The sequence below is a fragment of the Eutrigla gurnardus genome (genome assembly GCF_963514095.1).
Source record: "Eutrigla gurnardus genome assembly, chromosome: 14".
Classification (NCBI taxonomy): Eukaryota; Metazoa; Chordata; class Actinopteri; order Perciformes; family Triglidae; genus Eutrigla; species Eutrigla gurnardus.
In genome coordinates, this window is record NC_139937.1 from 4,112,103 (window position 1) to 4,130,057 (window position 17,955).

The 17,955-nt window shown below is 43.0% G+C and overlaps 3 protein-coding genes across 4 annotated transcripts; 2 read left to right on the forward strand and 1 right to left on the reverse strand.

Moving 5' to 3' along the window:
• The first annotated feature begins 338 nt into the window (after positions 1 to 338).
• On the forward strand, positions 339 to 5,482 carry gba1 (glucosylceramidase beta 1). 2 transcript variants are annotated; one of them, XM_084026241.1, is made up of 12 exons: positions 339 to 479; positions 642 to 725; positions 814 to 1,005; positions 1,084 to 1,230; positions 1,613 to 1,746; positions 1,832 to 2,004; positions 2,102 to 2,191; positions 2,277 to 2,424; positions 3,311 to 3,535; positions 3,926 to 4,089; positions 4,164 to 4,280; positions 4,604 to 5,482. In XM_084026241.1, exons 2-12 carry the CDS (start codon positions 647 to 649, stop codon positions 4,707 to 4,709), a joined length of 1,575 nt encoding a protein of 524 aa, XP_083882367.1. In that variant the 5' UTR covers positions 339 to 479; positions 642 to 646; the 3' UTR covers positions 4,710 to 5,482. The 2 variants fall into 2 exon arrangements, with proteins under 2 accessions (XP_083882367.1, XP_083882368.1); XM_084026242.1 differs by lacking the exon at positions 642 to 725 and having other exon boundaries at positions 370 to 479.
• rnf115a (ring finger protein 115a) lies at positions 5,310 to 12,592 on the reverse strand. The gene is made up of 9 exons (XM_084026245.1): positions 12,425 to 12,592; positions 9,823 to 9,881; positions 8,997 to 9,051; positions 8,514 to 8,797; positions 8,285 to 8,353; positions 8,126 to 8,198; positions 7,951 to 8,044; positions 7,035 to 7,150; positions 5,310 to 6,550 (listed from the first exon to the last, which is right to left on the reverse strand). Exons 1-9 carry the CDS (start codon positions 12,575 to 12,577, stop codon positions 6,431 to 6,433), a joined length of 1,023 nt encoding a protein of 340 aa, XP_083882371.1. The 5' UTR covers positions 12,578 to 12,592; the 3' UTR covers positions 5,310 to 6,430.
• polr3c (polymerase (RNA) III (DNA directed) polypeptide C) lies at positions 12,568 to 17,887 on the forward strand. Its single transcript, XM_084026240.1, has 13 exons — positions 12,568 to 12,689; positions 12,978 to 13,124; positions 13,620 to 13,884; positions 14,149 to 14,459; positions 14,591 to 14,695; positions 15,944 to 16,117; positions 16,200 to 16,251; positions 16,371 to 16,431; positions 16,512 to 16,662; positions 16,954 to 17,055; positions 17,178 to 17,227; positions 17,369 to 17,518; positions 17,624 to 17,887. The coding sequence occupies exons 2-13, from the start codon at positions 12,978 to 12,980 to the stop codon at positions 17,703 to 17,705; spliced, it is 1,650 nt and encodes a 549-aa protein (XP_083882366.1). The 5' UTR covers positions 12,568 to 12,689; the 3' UTR covers positions 17,706 to 17,887.
• Positions 17,888 to 17,955: the final 68 nt, after the last annotated feature.

The window sequence follows — 17,955 nt, forward strand, 5'->3', positions numbered from 1 at the left end:
GGTAGTATTCTGATGAAAAGCTGGTAGGATAAATCACATGTGTGTACACTGTGGGAATGTTTGGAAAGGCATAATCAGCCCCTTCCTTGATTTCTTTGTGTAATTGCGGTGAGAATCTGGGAGGAGAGTTGGAGAAATGGCCTTAACCCCACGTTTTAGTTAGTGACGTCATCAAATACATTAAAAAGCAGCGGTACAGGCTTTGTAAGCGTCTGAAAACAACAAAAACACAGGCGTGTCCTAGTTTTATGGTACAGCGCCATCTGCCGGCGGTTCAGCTTGTCGCAGGGTTGAACACGTGATAGCTAGCAAAGTCACGTGACCGACCAAACGTCCCATTCGATGGCCCAAGCGAAGTGGACCGAGGAGGAAACGCAGGTATGGCAGCTTGGACAGAGTCGAGGTGATGCTGGAGTGTGAATCGTTTTTAAAAAATAAAGCCGCGGTCACGTCAGAGTGTTTACCCAGCATCCTTTGAGGTGAGACGAATGACACGACAATACAATGTGTGTGTGTCAGCTAAATGAATGGGACAGCCGGGTCTTTGTTCACGAGTATGTTCAACATTTGAAGTGCTGCCTGACGACGGTTCAGCCCGTTATTTCAACTCTGCATTATAATTCAAGTTTTTCTTTTTTTAGATAAAATGGCGTTGTTGTTGTTGTTGACATCACGTGCACTTTTGGCTTTCGCGCTCCTCACAGCGGAAGTGACCCTCTCTACAGGTAACACAACGAAGCTCGTGCCCTCTCGCGTTGCCTGCATATGTAGTCATATGTAATCTGGTGTTTCTGTGACCTCTCCTCCTTCCAGGAAGCAATGGATGTGTTGCCAGAAACTTTGGCCACGACTCTGTGGTGTGTGAGTGTAACTCCACTTACTGCGATGGTGTCGGGTCGGTCACCTTGCCTCCCCTGGGCCAGTACGCCTCCTACCTGACCAGCATGGCGGGCAGCAGACTGGAGGCGGGCGGGGGCCAGGTCCAGGTGAACGGCACCGGGGCAGGTGAGAGTTGGTGACCACTCTGGTGTTGGGAGCAGGTGTGGAGCGTCACTCTTCATCTCTTCTCTGTGTCTCTTTCAGGCCTCAGGTTGACCATCATTCCCTACCAGAAGTACCAGAAGATCAAGGGATTCGGTGGAGCGATGACGGACGCAGCAGCCATCAACATCCTGTCTCTGTCTGCTGGTGCACAGGACCAGCTGCTGCGGCAGTACTTTTCCCCTGAAGGTACACTCAGTAAAAGGAATGGCAACTTTATGTGCAGTAAGGCAACGGGACAGACGCGCATTATCTGCCCATAAATTACTGGAATAAGATACACATTTATTGAGCGATTTACATATAAAATGACATGGCAACCAGTGTTTTTTTTAACGGTTGTTGTGCTTCAACACGATGAAAAATACATTTGAGACATTCTATGAGAGGTGTCTATATGGGTTAGGTTGTTTCCCTGCATCCACTGACTCGCTATCACCACCCACATTTTAAAAGGATAAGAATGATTCTTTAGTACAAAATAAATGTGTAAGCAGATGAGATATCATACACATCTAAAGGTGGACTTAATGATCAGCCTCCATGGTTGATGATGCTGCGTCTCTGGCAGGTATCGGCTACAGCGTGGTGCGTGTCCCCATGGCCAGCTGCGACTTCTCCACCCGTCAGTACACGTACGCCGACACACCTGGAGACTACTCCCTGGACAATTTCACACTGGCCCCTGAGGACGTCCACAAGAAGGTCTCTCTCTTCTTCCCGCTCTCGCACAGATGCATGTCCATCCCTCCGTGGCTCTGATCTCTCCTCGTCCTCCCCCTCCTCACAGATTCCTCTCCTGCAGCGTGCTCAGGCCCTGTCCACTCGACCTCTGTCTCTGGTGGCCAGCGCCTGGAGCGCCCCTGCCTGGATGAAAACTAACGGTGCGCTCACAGGAAAGGGCTCCTTGAAGGGCCAGCCTGGGGGAAAAGAGCACAAAACCTGGGCTCAGTACTATATCAGGTGGCTTTACCTTGATGCAACGTTACATGCCGGTTATATTTGGTTCAAGGGTAACTTATTCCGATGGCTGTTTTTTTCTTTCTTTCTGTCCTCTCAGGTTCCTTGAGGAATATGCCAAATATAACTTGACCTTTTGGGCTTTGACCACAGGGAATGAGCCCTCTGCGGGACGGATGACAAACTACAGGTCTCTCCTCGCATTATATTATACAGAACTCACCAGCATCATGGATCATACGTTTCACAACAGACTGAGAAGTGTCTTCCTGCAGTTTCCAGGCTCTTGGCTTCACTCCTGAGGAGCAGAGGGACTGGGTGGCTCTGGATCTGGGCCCTGCGCTGCACGCCTCCTCACACCCACACACACACGTCCTCATCCTGGATGACAACCGCCTGCTGCTGCTTCACTGGGCGAAAGTGGTGAGTCCAAGGACGGAGAGATGAATGTGTAAAGTCATGGAAAACTTTGTTATACCCAAGGCTACGCTGGCGTTCGACAAAAGTCAGTGGAAGAAAAGAAAATATATTAACCGGTACTAAAAGATGTGTTAACTCACGGTACGTTGGTCACGATACGATACGTATCACGATACCACAATACCACGATAGCACGATATTGCCATATAAATAAAGATGAAAACACAAGTTGTATATGTACATCAGATGATATTGAGGACAAATTGAGTCAAAACTATTTCATTCAAAACAGCCTCTCCATTTTATTAATTCCCATGAAATTCACTGGAATAAATATTGAAAATGAAATGAAAAAGGATAAAGTACTGCATTCACAACGCGTCTCAACAGGAATCTTTTTTTTTTTTTTTAAATCAATCTTTGGAGTTGAAAAATCGATATTGTATTGGGCGGCAAACTTTTTTACCCACCCCTAGTAATGAATGATACAATACAAAATATATTCAAAACAATAAAGAATATATACGTTCAAAGTGTCTAGATGCTGGGGGAAGGTTAAAATAAGTGAATTTAGCAAACGTTCACTCTGTAGTGAAGCAGAGTCTAAAACCGGAGTGTTTTTGTTTTTATTTTCATAGAGAAACTCCTAAACCACGCCACAAGAGTAAAGGACAACGTTATACTTCATTATTATCCAAGACTTTTTATTAACACAACAAATGCAATTAACTTTTTGTTAAAGGTTGGGATGATATGGCCTGTGATGTTTTATTATATTAGTAGTTCCCAGCATTTTTTTTAACAATAATTCCTAATTGTATGATCAATTACATTTAAGTTTAGCTAAAAATGAAACCCACATGACCCCCCCCCCATCCTGTTCCTCCAGGTCCTAAATGACATTCATGCAGGAAGGTACATTCACGGTGTTGCACTTCACTGGTACTTCGATCGTTTCGTCCCGGCAGAGATGAGCCTGGACGTTATCCATCACCTCTACCCTGAGTATTACCTGTTTGGCACAGAGGCCTGCTCTGGCTGGAGCCCACTAGACAGAGGGGTGAAGCTGGGGAGCTGGGACAGGGCCGAACAATACGCACATGACATTATCGAGGTAAGATCATCTTATCTTTAGCATGAGACTTGTTCAGTCAGATCCTCCGTGACAGATTTGACGAGCTGTGAGCTGTGAGCTGTTGCTGGGAGGTGAATCCCTCCCTCGATGCGGCGGTGCAGGTTTACAAGTTACACTCTGCTGCACGCTCTCTCCAGAAATTACCCGCAGGCCATCAAGGCATGCTTGAACTGGCATTGTGTGTCTTCTGTCTTCACCCTCTCGCAATTGAAATTGGACTCCCTCCATCTATTTTGCATGGGTGCATTCAGACTCGCATTTAAACAAAACGCCTGGCACTCCAGTGGATTCACCTTAACAAAACAACACCTCTCACTCCTAACAAAGAACAGACTAGATGCTAAACTGTGGGTGTTTTCTCCACGGCAGGACTTAAATCATTATGTGGTGGGTTGGACTGACTGGAACCTGGCGTTGGACCGGACCGGTGGGCCAAACTGGGTCAAAAACTTTGTGGACAGCCCTGTTATAGTGGACGCACAGCGGGACGTCTTCTACAAGCAGCCACACTTCTACAGCATGGCCCACTTCAGGTAGCAAAGTGGTGATCTGCGTTTGTTCCATCACCACAAGGAAGCAGTCTAGTGATTTCCTCATTTTCACATAGTAAGTTCCTGTGGGAAGGGTCTCGGAGAGTGGGAGCGTCCGCCAGTCAGGAAACAGACCTGGAATACTCTGCCTTCATCAGACCCGATGACTCGGTTGTGCTCATCATACTCAACAGGTACGTGAAAGGTGTTTTTAATGTCACATGACAGGAAATTAATTCTACTCAATTGTGTGCTTGTGTTTTGTACGTAGGGCTGAACAAGTAAAAAGTAAAAACGAAATATTGTGATTCCTTTGACTGACATTGCAATGAAATGATTGAATGATGATTTTTACTTTATCCTTCTCATTGAAAAACATGGATATGATTATGTTGTGATCATAACAAGTGGATTATTTCCTAAGTCCATGTCCAGGACATCTCTGCAGCATGACGGTTTAATTTAAAATTGTATATAGATGCTAAATTTTGGATTAATTGTGCGGCCGTACTTGTAGGTCATCATCGCTGATCAAGTTTGAAGTCGGGGACTCCGCTGTGGGCTTCATCTCCTCCACTGCACCGGCTCATTCACTGCTCACACTTGCTTGGAACACACACTGATCATTAATATCATTAAAACACACTGATCATTAAAAGTCCACATGCACTTAAACCACATGACCAATGTTTTTATGCCGTTTCATGTCAGTTGAAAATGCCTCATTACCAAAGCTTTTATTACTTCAGGGTTTTTGTCTCTATCAAGCCACTCGCATGCACATTTTCAAACTGGTGAAAGATTAATTTTTTTTATCCGCCCTGCGTTTCTGCACAGCCTCCGTGATTTCAGTGGTCGGGTAAATGCAACCTCAGCAAACAAGAATAACCTCAACTCATTTTCATTCAAAAGCCTAAAATGCTTTTTTATGCACCAGTTCCCGATGAGGACTGGTACCTGAAAGTAATGAATGTGTCATTCACCAGAATGAGCTTAACTGGTGCCTTGATTTCCAGCTAATAAGTTGGTTAAAGTGTCCTCACCATCATCAAGAAATCATATAAATAATGTACAGAGATTGTAAATGCCTTCTGATGTTCCTATTTAATTCTAAATAAAATGTATTGTTTTAAAATATCCCGTTTGAAATATCATTGGGTGCAACAGAGGATATAAATTGACTTATAATTGGGTTGTGAAGAATGAAAATTCAACTAAAACCATTTTTGTCAATTTATTAATACATCATAGACATTTTTTCATATATATAATATACAGTTTGATAACCAGTTATTTCACATTTGTGTCTCCATTCTCAATGTTTTTTTTTTTACTTTGCAAACCATAAGTTGTTGCACTAAAATTATTTACATCAAAAAAGGTGATAAAAAAGAAAGTGAAACAAAACACAGTCATAAACAGAGGAATAAAATGACAGAGGGATGCCATCTGTTTATAATATATACACCAGGAGGAGTGTGTTTCAATCTAGATTAGATAATGGGCCAATTTAATTCCCTTACTGGTATATCACATTTTTCATTGAAAAGCGTAAGGAATCCCTTGCTTTTTATTTCGATGTCACAACCTCCATTTGTGGCCTTTAAACAGCAGCAACATGATTCCTATAAAATACTCTGTGTTCTTTTATTAAAGTACACTACAGAGGGTGGACACAATAACATGAACACCTTTTTTACATAGCAATCAACTAAAATGCCATCATTATAAATAACCAGGTCAGTCAAGAATTTCCTGACAAAAATCAACAAAAGGCATCTTTATGCCCTTCATAAATATAATATTTATTGCAGGGCTATAGGTGTTCATGCTGTTTGGTCCAGACCCTGTAAATGTTACGAGTGAAAGTAACCCCTACAGTATTCCCATATGCTGTACAGGGCTCAGTTGCAGGATTTTGATAATCTTCCGATGAGTAAAGAGGGCATGGTCTATGATATAAAGTCTGGCATTTTGCCACAATAGTGAATTGCAGCAGTGCATTTAAAAAAAATGGAAAAAGAGTTTACTTTCAAGGTGAAAGAAGAGAAGACACGGGCTTGATCATCATCGATCCAGGATGGTTTTGTTTTTTTGGGGGGAAGGGGGGGGTATGAGATCGAGCAGACCTCAGCCAACTGTTAAGACATCCGTACGGGCATCTCTGTAGACATGGTTGAGGAGAAGGCATTAAAATAGAAAATGAAAATACAAAAAATATCAGACTGAGATCATTATGACGGCAACGGAGATGAAAAGAGGAAAGTGAGAAGCTCTTCCGTCTTCTCGGTGCGTTTTCTGGATGTAGGCGGGGAGAACCGAGGGATGAGACGGGGTGGGTGTCTCAGAAGGACCATCTCTCCTGTGTGCGGGGGTCCATGGAGAGGGTGGGGGACTCTGACGGGGGCTGGCTGCTGCTGTCTTCTCCGTTCAAACTCTTCCTACACACTGGACACGTGTCATGCTGTGTGACCACAGAACAGATTACAGATAACGTTAGCTTCAGGCAGTTCTCTCACAAGAGTTTAAAAGAAGGTCAACTCATTATTGTAGTCCTATTTTACACGATGAGCAGCCCGCCGGGGTCGTTCTCTGGTCAGTCAAATTTACCTCTGCACTTTTCCCCAACTGCTAATGTTAAATGAATGGTAGTGTAGTGATAATGCAGCTTTGCGCCCATCATTAGGTTCCATCAGTGAACTGATCCAAAGTCTGAGAACGTATTCCTCTGTGCAATTTGCTTCCATTGTTGTTAAAAATATTAATTGAGCCACAGAGTTGCACTGGGCAACATCGTCTTCATGAAAATAAAAAGAGGACACAGTCTACAGCCAAAGCGTATGTTCAAGGTGTTGATACCTGCATGAGCGCTGTGAATATCTTGTATACAGTATCACAGGTAGATCTTTTTCGTGAGGTTTGTTCAAAGCTCTTTCGTTATGACTCACCATTTCCAGCCATGGTACTATACAGTCTGAATGAAAGAAGTGGTTACAGGGAAGCTGTCTGACTGGCTCTCCCACTGCGAAGTCCTCTTTGCACACCGGACATTCCATACAGCAGTCTGCCGGGAGGAAGATACAAACGTTTCATCAACACGCTTGTGGTTTCCAGTGTTAATCAGTGAATTAATGACCTGCTACATTTGTTAAGGGGGACGTGCCACAGATCACCAGCACCAAAACAATGTTTGGATCATGAAGATCCTGGCATTACCATTAACAGTAACAAGCATCGATTTTAATAATTACTAAAAATCTATTTCACAAAAAAGATAATACGCCTGAAAAAAGACAAAAGTCTGCTATATCTACAGACCTGCGTAACTAAGCCCACAGTTACAGCTGAGGGGTAAGATAGGACGGCACACGCGAGACGAAGTCACGAAGAATGGATCCAGAGGACGTCATCTCACAGTAATTTATGGAACACATTGTTGATACTCTCAAGGTTAACGGGCATTTCGTCCTAAACAAACAGTTTCAGTGGCTTCTCTTGGCACATAAACACGAGCGCCGTTTCATCACAAATTCAAGTGCTGCACAGACTTTTAAACAAATAAGCAAGTATTGACATAAAAGACAGATGTAGAAGATTATATGAGGACACGTCCCTGTGTATGTGTATATATAAGCCAGTAGTTACAAAGAACTTGTGCGAAAGTGTGCCTTTACATAAAAGCGTAATAATAGATTCACTGACAGCGGATCCAACCCAAGGTGTGCACTGTAATGATCTAAATACGGTTTTAGCATACAAAGGATCAGACTGAAAGCTACAGTCATGTCCACGAGCAACATTGCAAATTGTACTGAAACATTATGAGCTCAAGAGAGACAAAAAGGAGAACAAGGGATTACTGACCTGCTTGTTCCTGAGAGATATTGACAGTTGGGAGAGAAGAGATCTTCTCTTTCTCGGCTGGAGGAGGCCCTGTGTTTTCCAACTGACCTAGTAACTACAAACACAAACACACTTGTAAACTACAGAGACATTTAGGAAGGTTACAGGGACATAACATTCTATAAATCTGCTTTACCTGTGTTATGACAGCGTCTAACCCCCCCTGTCCCCAGGCGTAATCCCCTGGGTTAGAGTGCAGCATCCCCGTCCTGACAGACACAAACACCGCAAGTTGATTTAAAAAAAAATAAAAGTGCTTACACTGAAACGCTCTGACACTATAATGTCATCTTACCATGAGAGGGGAGGTGAGCCAGGGACTCCAGAGTTGGCAAAGAGGCCGGCGAGAAACTGTTGTACAATCCTGAGACACAGAGAGAAAATGTACAACTATTGATGCCATCATCAAAGAACAGTTAGGATTGTAAGAGCACTGTCGTCTAAATAAGTGGGAGTAGGCAAGGCGGAGAAGAGATCCAAGAGGATGGTAAGGAAAGGTAAAGAGGAACTGGTCAGCTACTCACCCCTCCACAGCAGGCGAGCGGTCTGGTCTGCTGCTGCCTCTGGATCGGTACCTCCTCTGGCTGTGCAGGCGAGGGGGACGTCCTGGTCCCCAATGTTCCCCAGCTCCTAGTAGACCCCCCATAGGCCCCCCTAGGCCTGCTGGGACTGACCCCCCGATTGGTCCTCCTCCCAACCCCCCAAGGTCACTGAGACCCCCTAAGCGCCCTCCAGGGAGCCGAGGTTCCGAGTCAGGTGTGTCACTGTCTGTAGTAAATGGCCGCTCCAGTAACAACAGGTGCCATAGCTACAGGCATGGAGGGATTTGACAGGGGAGACACGTTGATGATCGTAAAGCAGGCAGCACAACGGGAAAAGAGGGTAAACAAAACAAGAAGGTGAGTGAAGAAGAAGACAAAGTTATTTAAAACACATAAATCATTGCAATCTATCCTTTCCCACTTCCCAACCCTCATCTCCCCAAAACCCCCCAGATCAGTTTCTACCTCTGCAAATTGTGAGGCTGCGTCATCTATCCCGTTAGCGACACCCTCAAGGAGACTGAGGGAAATCAAGGGGACAAAAGACACATTATTTGCAACATCCACTGAACCCTATACACTAGTGGTCGACCGATATGGGTTTTTTAATGGCCGATGCCGATATTTAGAGAGCAGGGCTGCCGATGGCTGATCTATAATGCAGATATCATGTTTTTGTTGTCATGTTTTATGTTGCATCTCTGTGCCCGTGATAACCTTTTTTTTTTTTTTTGCATCTGATAAAATACAACCATTTCATTAATAACAAATGAGACAGAAAATTGTTATAGGGGGTGGGACCCACTGACACTACAGACCTATTACAGATCAGTGGTGGGACCTCACTTCATCTTGGGGTGTAAGCGGAACTGGACCGGTCCTTTTAGAATAAAAATGGCGAGGTGTCAGATCCGCGGGTCGTGCGCTGCGCTGGGGTAGGACCTCACTTTAGCGGGCCGGCGGTGAGTGGAGCGGCCTCTCCATTTACTACAATACTACAAGACGAGCGGAGCAGACGGCTCGTGACGCTGGCAAAGGCTGCCTACAAACGCTGGCAGATGCCGATAATCTAAAAATGCCATTAATAGGCCCGATTAATTGGTCGACCACTACTATACACATGTTCAAATGTAGTGCTAGTCTGGGACAAAACAGCATTGTAAGCCTAAAAACCTCTACAGAGCAACATCTGGACTCTTGAAGTAAGAACGAGAAAACAGCTGCTTTGGTTCCAGACCAACACTACAGGCGAGAAGTGGGGTGGATGCATAGAACAATACATGTCTCTTACCTGGAGTCTTCTGTTACTTCCTCTATGAACCCTGAGTCACATCTCGGACAGATATACTCCTGGAAAGAATCACAATGAAGACAGAGTCACACTGGTTAGAAAAAAATGCTCTTTTTTTGTTGAGTTTCTTAGAAACTTAAGTTTAAGTTTTAAGTTTAAACTTAATTTAAATGGTCTTGGCAGCTGTGGCTCAGAGGTGGAGAGAGTCGTCCTCCAATTGTCCCTGAAGGCTGTGCCATCTGTGCGTGAATGTCTTAGTTAGATCCTGATGGGCAGGTGGCACCTTGTATAGCAGCCTCCGCCATCAGTGTATTGTATATGTGTGAATGGATGAATGTTGACATGTAATGTGAAGCGCTTCGAGTGGTCAGAAAGACTAGAACATGCTATATAAATGCAGGTCTATTTAAAATCCTTATCACCTGGAAAATATTATTCTATAGTCTAACACAGCCTTTGAAGGGAATCATTAAAACACATTGTACAGACATTACAATTATTATGATTTGGTCAATAAATCAAGATGTCAGTTTGTGTTTGTAAGGATAACCAGATTTGTAGGATGCTGGTCTGCCGGCCCGGAGTGTTCTAGAAACAACTGCAACCGAATGAGGAAAACACTACCGTCAGCTGTACAGCTGGATCATAATGTTGTCAGTGTAAGACAGGGTTTCCCTACTAACTACAACTTAGGTTGGCAAACTCGGCATCCTCTTTTAAATCACCTCTTAAAACACTTTTGGAGGAAGGCCTTTTTAGAGTAACTCAGTCTAGTTTCTACCCCTCTTCTATCATTTTTCTTTGTTTTAATTTTTGTATTACTATACATCAGGTCATATGCACTGGGTTTTATCTTATGTTGTTTGTGTGCATTGTTTAATTGTTTCATCATGTGAAGCACTTAACTATTTTGAAGAATGCTGTACAAATAAAGTTTATTGTTAAAATTGTTATTGTTCTTTGGCAACAGGTTTGAAGTGGGGCCATTTCATATCTAGACTGGGCAACGTAAGATAAGACCAATATGTTTGTTTTAGAACATATGTTGATGTAAATAAGTACAATGAATACCATGCTCACATGACAGAATACCCTTTATTTCCAAACTTTTAGGGATCTAAAACCGTGGTCACTATTAGAGTCGGTTGAAAAAACGCTGCAGTAAGCAAAACGGTTGTGTGTCATTTGCTCAGGCGGGTTGTCATGTGTTGCATAAATGGCTATAAGACTGGGATGATCCTTGGGATGTACTGTAGTCATGGATGTGTGTTGCAGTCTGTTGGCTCAGTGAAGACATGCCACAGGATTGTGTGCATGAGTCCAGAGAGCCAGATGAGTCTGTGACAGGGCCGAATGGAATTACCCCCAAACATACCATACAAATAAGGATCTGTCAACATGATAACCTCCTGGCCTGATTTACCAACACAATAGAAAATGACAGTTTATTAGGTACATTTTGTGAACCTATTTTTATCAATCACAATAGGATTAATATTTACTTAATCTATCAGTATCAGGGCAGCAACAAACACCTATTTTCAGTTAATCTAGCAATTGTTTTATCATTGAATGGATACATTATTTGGTATATTATATTACCAGATTATGTTTTATACAACAAAGAGACTTAAACCCGAAGACATTCATTTTTACTATCAGACTGTTAAAACCTGCAAATGTGTTAACATTTTAATTTATAACGACTTAAACAATTTTGGTTATGTACATTGTTAATAATCAAATAATAATTTCAGCTCTTGTCAGTTTAAGGCTTCATAAGGAGGACTACAAACAACAGCTTCCAAGTGACCAATACATTGAAATGAACACCACTCATTAACAGTTTGATTAAAACCATTATAACATTCATGAATTTAGGATTTAGTACTGTGTTGTTGTATTCGACTGGATTCGTTTAAATTAGGTGTACCTAATAACCTGGCGGCTGGGAGTACATAGGAAATCCTAACAAATACACAGGATGTAGACAAATTATGTGTTTAATCCACCCTACACGTTGGTAAAAGACTGGTAAGACGTGGGTCGCGTCAGCTTCGCGATATTATAATATACTCGCACTTTTAACTTTCAAACTGAAACCAAAACAGACGAGTTTACGTTCGTAAAGAAAGAAAAATCCCCAACTCGCCCGGCCAAGTCGTTTATAAGAAACACACCTGAAAACGGAAGTAGCCCAAATATCAATAATAATACTACTCTATAAATTAAATGAAACGCTTGTTACAGACCTTCTCTCAGCTGTTTGTGTTTTGTGCAAAACCCCATATCCCCAAACTGTCAAAGCAAGGCGTCAAGCACAGTGCACTGAAAAACTTCAACATCTTAAAGATAAAGGCCTGACATAAACTGTGAATATTTGCTTTTTGATGCCTGATTTTTAACGGGGACATTTGCGACTGTCACTAGTTTTTATTTAGAGTTAACAACAACAAACGCCGCTAACTGCTAACATGCTAGCTAGTGTTTAGCTGTAGCAAGCAGGCGAAACAAACGGTATTTCGGAGAGCGGCTGACTTGTCAACCGCTTATTTTATACGAGAGAGTGTGACGGATGAAGAAAGAAATACATCTGCCTTACCGGGAGTTTGGGGTTCACTTCTCCCTTACAACAGTGACAGAAAAACCGATGCGGTGGAACAGCCGCAGCCTCCGCCATCTTCCAAAGACCAGCACAAACACTGACGTCGGTCCTCCACAAACTGAAGACAGCTGTCCGCCTCCAGCCCGGCATGCACCGCGGCACCGCCGAGCAAATCAGGCGAGCACCGCCGAGGAGCGGAAGTGTTCGTGTGTTGTTAACGAAGCTGCCGCATGTGTTTAGCCGGTACACCGTGGAATGAAAGGCAAGTATTTATTTCTGCCTGTCTATCTGAAAGTACTTACAGCGACAGTGAGCAGACTTTTGGTTGACAATGCCCAAGCGTAGACGTTAGCTAGCTTGCTACCTAGCTAGTATGCTCTGTGTTGCTGTGTCATTGATAACTGCGCAGCAACGTTCGTTTGTAGTTATGCAACTGTTAAAATAAGATACATGTTGCTGAACCGCTGTCAGCGGTACACGTGTTGGTGACGCGGGTTTAAATATAGGTTGTTGTCTAGATGTGATTACTTCATCCGTGTTTTCTGTGTAGATGACGGCCCAGGAGGTGCGTCTGTGTGGTCTCCTGCTGCGGGAGCACTTTGGAGAAGTGGTGGAGAAAGTGGGGACACACCTGCTCAGAGGTGGAGCACAGAATTTAAGGATCATCATTCATGAAACTGGCATCTCACTGGACCTGGTACCTCTCCTACACTTACTGTCTCTAGGCTGTGGCTGTCTACTTCACACCATGCAAATGTTGTTATACATGATATATTTAGTGACGTTTACATTGTGTCTCAGGATTTTCGAATAGTTTAGCCTTTGTGGTTACATCGGTGTACAGTCCAGCAGTTTCAGGCGTAATTTGTGGTGCATTTACATATGGTGATTATTGCATGCTTATTGCGTCATAGTAGGGGTGTAGTGTTTTCCGCATCATCAGTTTAAATGCAAAAGCTAGTATCCCTTTACATTTCCAGTAGATTTGTACTCCAGAAACCTGATTACACATTCATACCATTTCAATTTAAACAATTACATACATATGTTTTAGAATACAAAAATCTGATGATGAATCTGGGCTTACTGGAGTAATATGAGTGGCACAATATGCAATTTGATTAGGAATACATTTTTTATGTGCATGTCAAGGGAGTCATGGCGGTTCCCTCCCCTTTCTGTGTCATTGTAGATAAAGAAGTCCCTGTGCGTGCTCGTGCAGCATGGGGTCTGCGTGGTCAGCTCGGGCCGTAAAGGAGCCGGGAGCCCTGCAGAGTATCGGACCAGCTGTGACCGGATTCTGAGAATTCTCAGATATCCTCGCTACATCTACACAGCCAAGACCCTGTACGGTGACACAGGAGAGCTCATCATAGAGGAGTTACTACAGAGAGGTCACCTGACCATGAGTAGTACGGTTAAGACAGTCGCTGACCGTCTCACACAGAACATGGAGGGTCAGTATCTCAGTGTCTGTATCAATCAAAGGCTATCGTAAAGCTTCTCTCTCGTTTTTCAAGGCATCTTTTGAAGCGTAGATTTGGGTTTACAACTCATCGCTAAATGGTCAAATGTGAAGAAAGCCTTAATGTAAGTCAGATAGACTTTCAATCAAGAAAAATGTATTCATTTATTGAGATATTGTGGGTTTACATGAAATTTGTGCAGAATCTATAAAGACATTCCCACAACAGCAATTTCTCTCTATGTTGTCATTCTAGAGGGTCGCAGCATGGATTACAGTGAAGTGTCCTCTGCCTTCTCCAAACTAGTGGAGACCCATTTTCTTCAGCGCTGCCCCCCATTGGTGGGAGCAGGAGCAACAGGCGGTACCACTCCAGCTACACCCACGGCACTCGCCACCCCTGGTACTCCAGCTGCCGCCGTTAGCACTGCTCCTCCCACGCCAGAGAGCTTCCCCGACTGTTACAAAGTGCCTCACATGACACTCATAGGGCGAGGCAAACGGCAACTCTCCACTGAGGATGGAGAGGACCAAAGGAATGCAAAGAAGCCTAAAATGGATTCACAGGTATGTGTTTGCTACATGCAAGTTTAACTTTGAACACATTAAAACTCTGATTAACCTCTAATGTTCCTTATCTCTTACATATAATGTCTTATCTTTTGTGTGACCTCCATCTCTCTGTGCCTTATGTTCAGACTCATGGTGACGAGGGGATTTGCTGGCAGGTGAATTTTGAGAGGTTTCATCTTCACTTCAGGGACCAGGCCATCATCGGTGCTGTAGCCAACAAACTGGACCAGGTCGGGTTTTTACACATTAATGCTTAAAATATTATTCAAAGATTAGCCATTTTGGGAAATATGCATATTCACTTTGTTTCAGAGAGTTAAATGACAAGATTAATACGTGTTGGTCTGTTATATAAAGCTACAGGTAGCACTGAATTAGCTTTGCTTAGCATCATAACTGGGAAAATTGGGGGAAGCGGCTATACAGGGTCAGTGCAAAATTGACAAATCCACCTCCCAGCACATTTAAAGCACGCTAATTAATGTCTTATACCTCATCCACTACCTCAAGGTGATAACAAGTCTCCATGAAGTCCCTGTGCCCCGGCCAAAAAAATAAACAAATAGTAATGTAAAGTAATAACCTCTAAGACTTTCATTTAGAAAAATGTCTGTTAACGCACATCTGTCAATGAATGAGGCGATACAATAGTGACCCACTGATGAAAGTAGTACAACATTTATATATTTGCACTTGTCGCATACTAGGTATCTGTGGCAACATTTTTAAGTTACTGCTAATGCAAACCGAACATTTCCTACCGCTGCTGCTTCACATTGAAATATGAGTTGACTGTTATCATGAAGTGGTCACAGGAATGCAATGTGTTTGTCAGTGACCATAATGCAAAGCGCTATCATCAAATTGCGTCTACTAATCAAGACTACGTCTTTTTCATAAAATGTGTATCGGTGTGAAATATTGCAGGAGTAAAAGACCAGCAACATTGTGTAATAAGATAAAGAGCACACAGTTAAAATTGTGCCAATCAAATCAATTTCATCCCATGTTTTGGCAAGTACATTCAGTTCAATCTTATTTTAAAAAATTGCATTCTTATGAAATAATCCAGTTCAAAATATCTCTGTAGCTGACACCAAGATGAGGGTCCGAAAACGTGAAAAGCATATTCCCCCCAAAGTGTGGCTTCTAGCAATGACAAACGTAAAGGTCAGCACATACGTAGGTTGCTGCTACTGTTTTTGCCATCCATAGAGAATATAGATAAGGAGATAGTTTGTGTGATATGATTTTCACCTTCAGTGTCTGGAGACTCATGCCATGAGCATAAAATCATATTGTGGCCAGTCATTGCCAGTTTTCTGGGACCTGTAGTATTAAACCACATTTGGTCAGCACTGGTGTAACCAAATGTTCCTATTTGCCTGCCTGTTGTCTATACTAGAAAAAACATGTTATTGTGGTTGTTTACGATGGTAATGATTTTCTTTTCAAATCATGTAATCTTAATAATTCAGACTAGCAGTGAGATAGTGAGGACTATGCTGAGGATGAGTGAGGTGACGACCTCGCCGACAGCCGTCTGCACAAAGCCTCTATCAGCCAACGAAATCTTCAGGTCCCTCCCAACTAACTACAACATCGCCAGACCCATCTTAGACCAGTACCTCACACTACTGGTTGATGACCCGGTAAGACCACTGCAAGGCACCTCAATCACCTCAATCCACACGACTTTTTGTCAATCCCCATGTCCTTTTTTCATATTTCTAGATGGAGTTTGTGGGGAAGTCTGGTGAAAGTGGAGGAGGAATGTACGTTGTCAGTATCCTTTTTAAAAAATGTATAGGGTCATGAGCATGTTGTCAAGAGCCCACATATCTTTTATACCATTTTAATTAATGAAACACAAGGCAAGGGGGCTTTTCTTAACTCACCTCTCAGATCTGCACAGAGCGCTGGCCAATCTGGGTCGGGCCACGCTTGAGTCTGTAGTACAGGAGAGGTAAGTGTGTTTCTTTGTGCATACAAGGGCTTGTCCTATCATCCGTAAATCATTATTAATCACTTTTAATCTGTCATCAGATTTGGCTCCCGATCAGCACGCATTTTCCGCCTGTTGCTAAGGAAACGTCACCTGGAGCAGAAGCAGGTGGAGGATTTTGCCATGATTCCAGCCAAAGAGGCCAAAGACATGCTCTACACACTGCTTTCACAGAACCTGGTCCAGCTCCAGGTACAGGCTGGACTTTTGAAGATGCTTTCATGACTCCCCTCTTTGAGAGCTTTTCCTCCTCATTCCCACAAACACTTAATCACAACATGTAACCGTGTCCTGCCTGTTTCCAAAACAGTCCTCGGTCTAAATTGTTGCCACGACTGATTTGTAACTTTGACAAAAACAAGAGGACATACTGAATACTGTTAACAAAAATGGGCACACTTTGAGTCATCAAAGTTGAAAACGTATTCTTTTAATCGACCTACTCATCCTCTCTGAACAGCTATGATATTTTGTATTCTTCAGGAAATCCCAAAGACTCCTGACTACGCTCCCTCTCGTACCTTCTATCTTTACACTGTCAACCAACTCCCAACTGCAAGAATGTTGCTTCAGAACTGCTACAAGGTAAAACGATGAAAATACTGTTTTCTTCTGAGCTCTGGGTAGAAGAGGACTACAAGTCACATGCTCTTTTGTATTTTATGTTGGTTGGTTTTTGCCTTCAGTAATATTTTATCTCTGTGCAGACAGTCGGCAACCTCATAGATCGACGCCTGTTCGAGTCCAAAGAGAGCAAGTGAGTCCATGACACCCGTATGTCCCTCCCGTTTTCTGCCCTTGAAAGCCAGATATTTACACATGATCAACTCTGACAGTGCTCTGGCTCACACACTGTGTCACAGATAAATGTTTGATTTGTTTTCTGCTTGACTGACAGGCGTCTGCTGGAGAAATCCCAGCGAATCGAGGCCATTCTGGCATCTCTGCAGGCTAGTGGGGCCGAGCCTGAGCAGCTGACGGAGGTCGAGGAAATGATCACTGCTTCTGAAAAGCAACAGCTGGAGGCCTTAAGGCTTCATATTAACAAGTAAGAGCACAAACAACTACAATTCCCTTTTCTGCGGGTGACATTATTGAATCGCCTCTTTGGTCCGTTGGTTTCTATCCTCACTATTGTTCTTTTCCCCTCCAGGTTAGATTCAGCAGAGAACCAGGTAGATGAAACCATCTTTCTTATAGAGTCCTACGTCATCTCCACTGCATCCACAAGTTGAGAGCTCAGACATTGTGCTTTTGATGATTTCTTCCCATTACTTTGTGCAGGAATGCTGCCAGCTGTGGCTGCTTTTATAGTTTATATGACTGGATTGATTCAGTTTGGAGTAAAATCATTATAGATCACGTTGCTTTTTTTTTATTGCATGCATCGGAAATTGAATAAACTGAGCCAAGAACACTTCTTTGAACAGTTTTAATTTCACTGAAGAACAAAGACAAACATTGGACAAAGGGATTGTTTGAAAT

Coding starts and splice junctions, on each gene's coding strand:
- rnf115a (XM_084026245.1), bottom strand. CDS start 12,577: ATGCCGGGCTGGAGGCGGACAGCTGTCTTCAGTTTGTGGAGGACCGAC. Junction 8,199..8,284: donor GGCTCACCTCCCCTCTCATG/GTAAGATGACAT, acceptor TGTGTCTGTCAG/GACGGGGATGCTGCACTCTA. Junction 6,551..7,034: donor TAGTACCATGGCTGGAAATG/GTGAGTCATAAC, acceptor GTGGTCACACAG/CATGACACGTGTCCAGTGTG.
- polr3c (XM_084026240.1), top strand. CDS start 12,978: ATGACGGCCCAGGAGGTGCGTCTGTGTGGTCTCCTGCTGCGGGAGCAC. Junction 14,460..14,590: donor AGCCTAAAATGGATTCACAG/GTATGTGTTTGC, acceptor CCTTATGTTCAG/ACTCATGGTGACGAGGGGAT. Junction 17,519..17,623: donor TTAAGGCTTCATATTAACAA/GTAAGAGCACAA, acceptor TTTCCCCTCCAG/GTTAGATTCAGCAGAGAACC.
- gba1 (XM_084026241.1), top strand. CDS start 647: ATGGCGTTGTTGTTGTTGTTGACATCACGTGCACTTTTGGCTTTCGCG. Junction 726..813: donor GGAAGTGACCCTCTCTACAG/GTAACACAACGA, acceptor TCCTCCTTCCAG/GAAGCAATGGATGTGTTGCC. Junction 4,281..4,603: donor GTGCTCATCATACTCAACAG/GTACGTGAAAGG, acceptor CCGTACTTGTAG/GTCATCATCGCTGATCAAGT.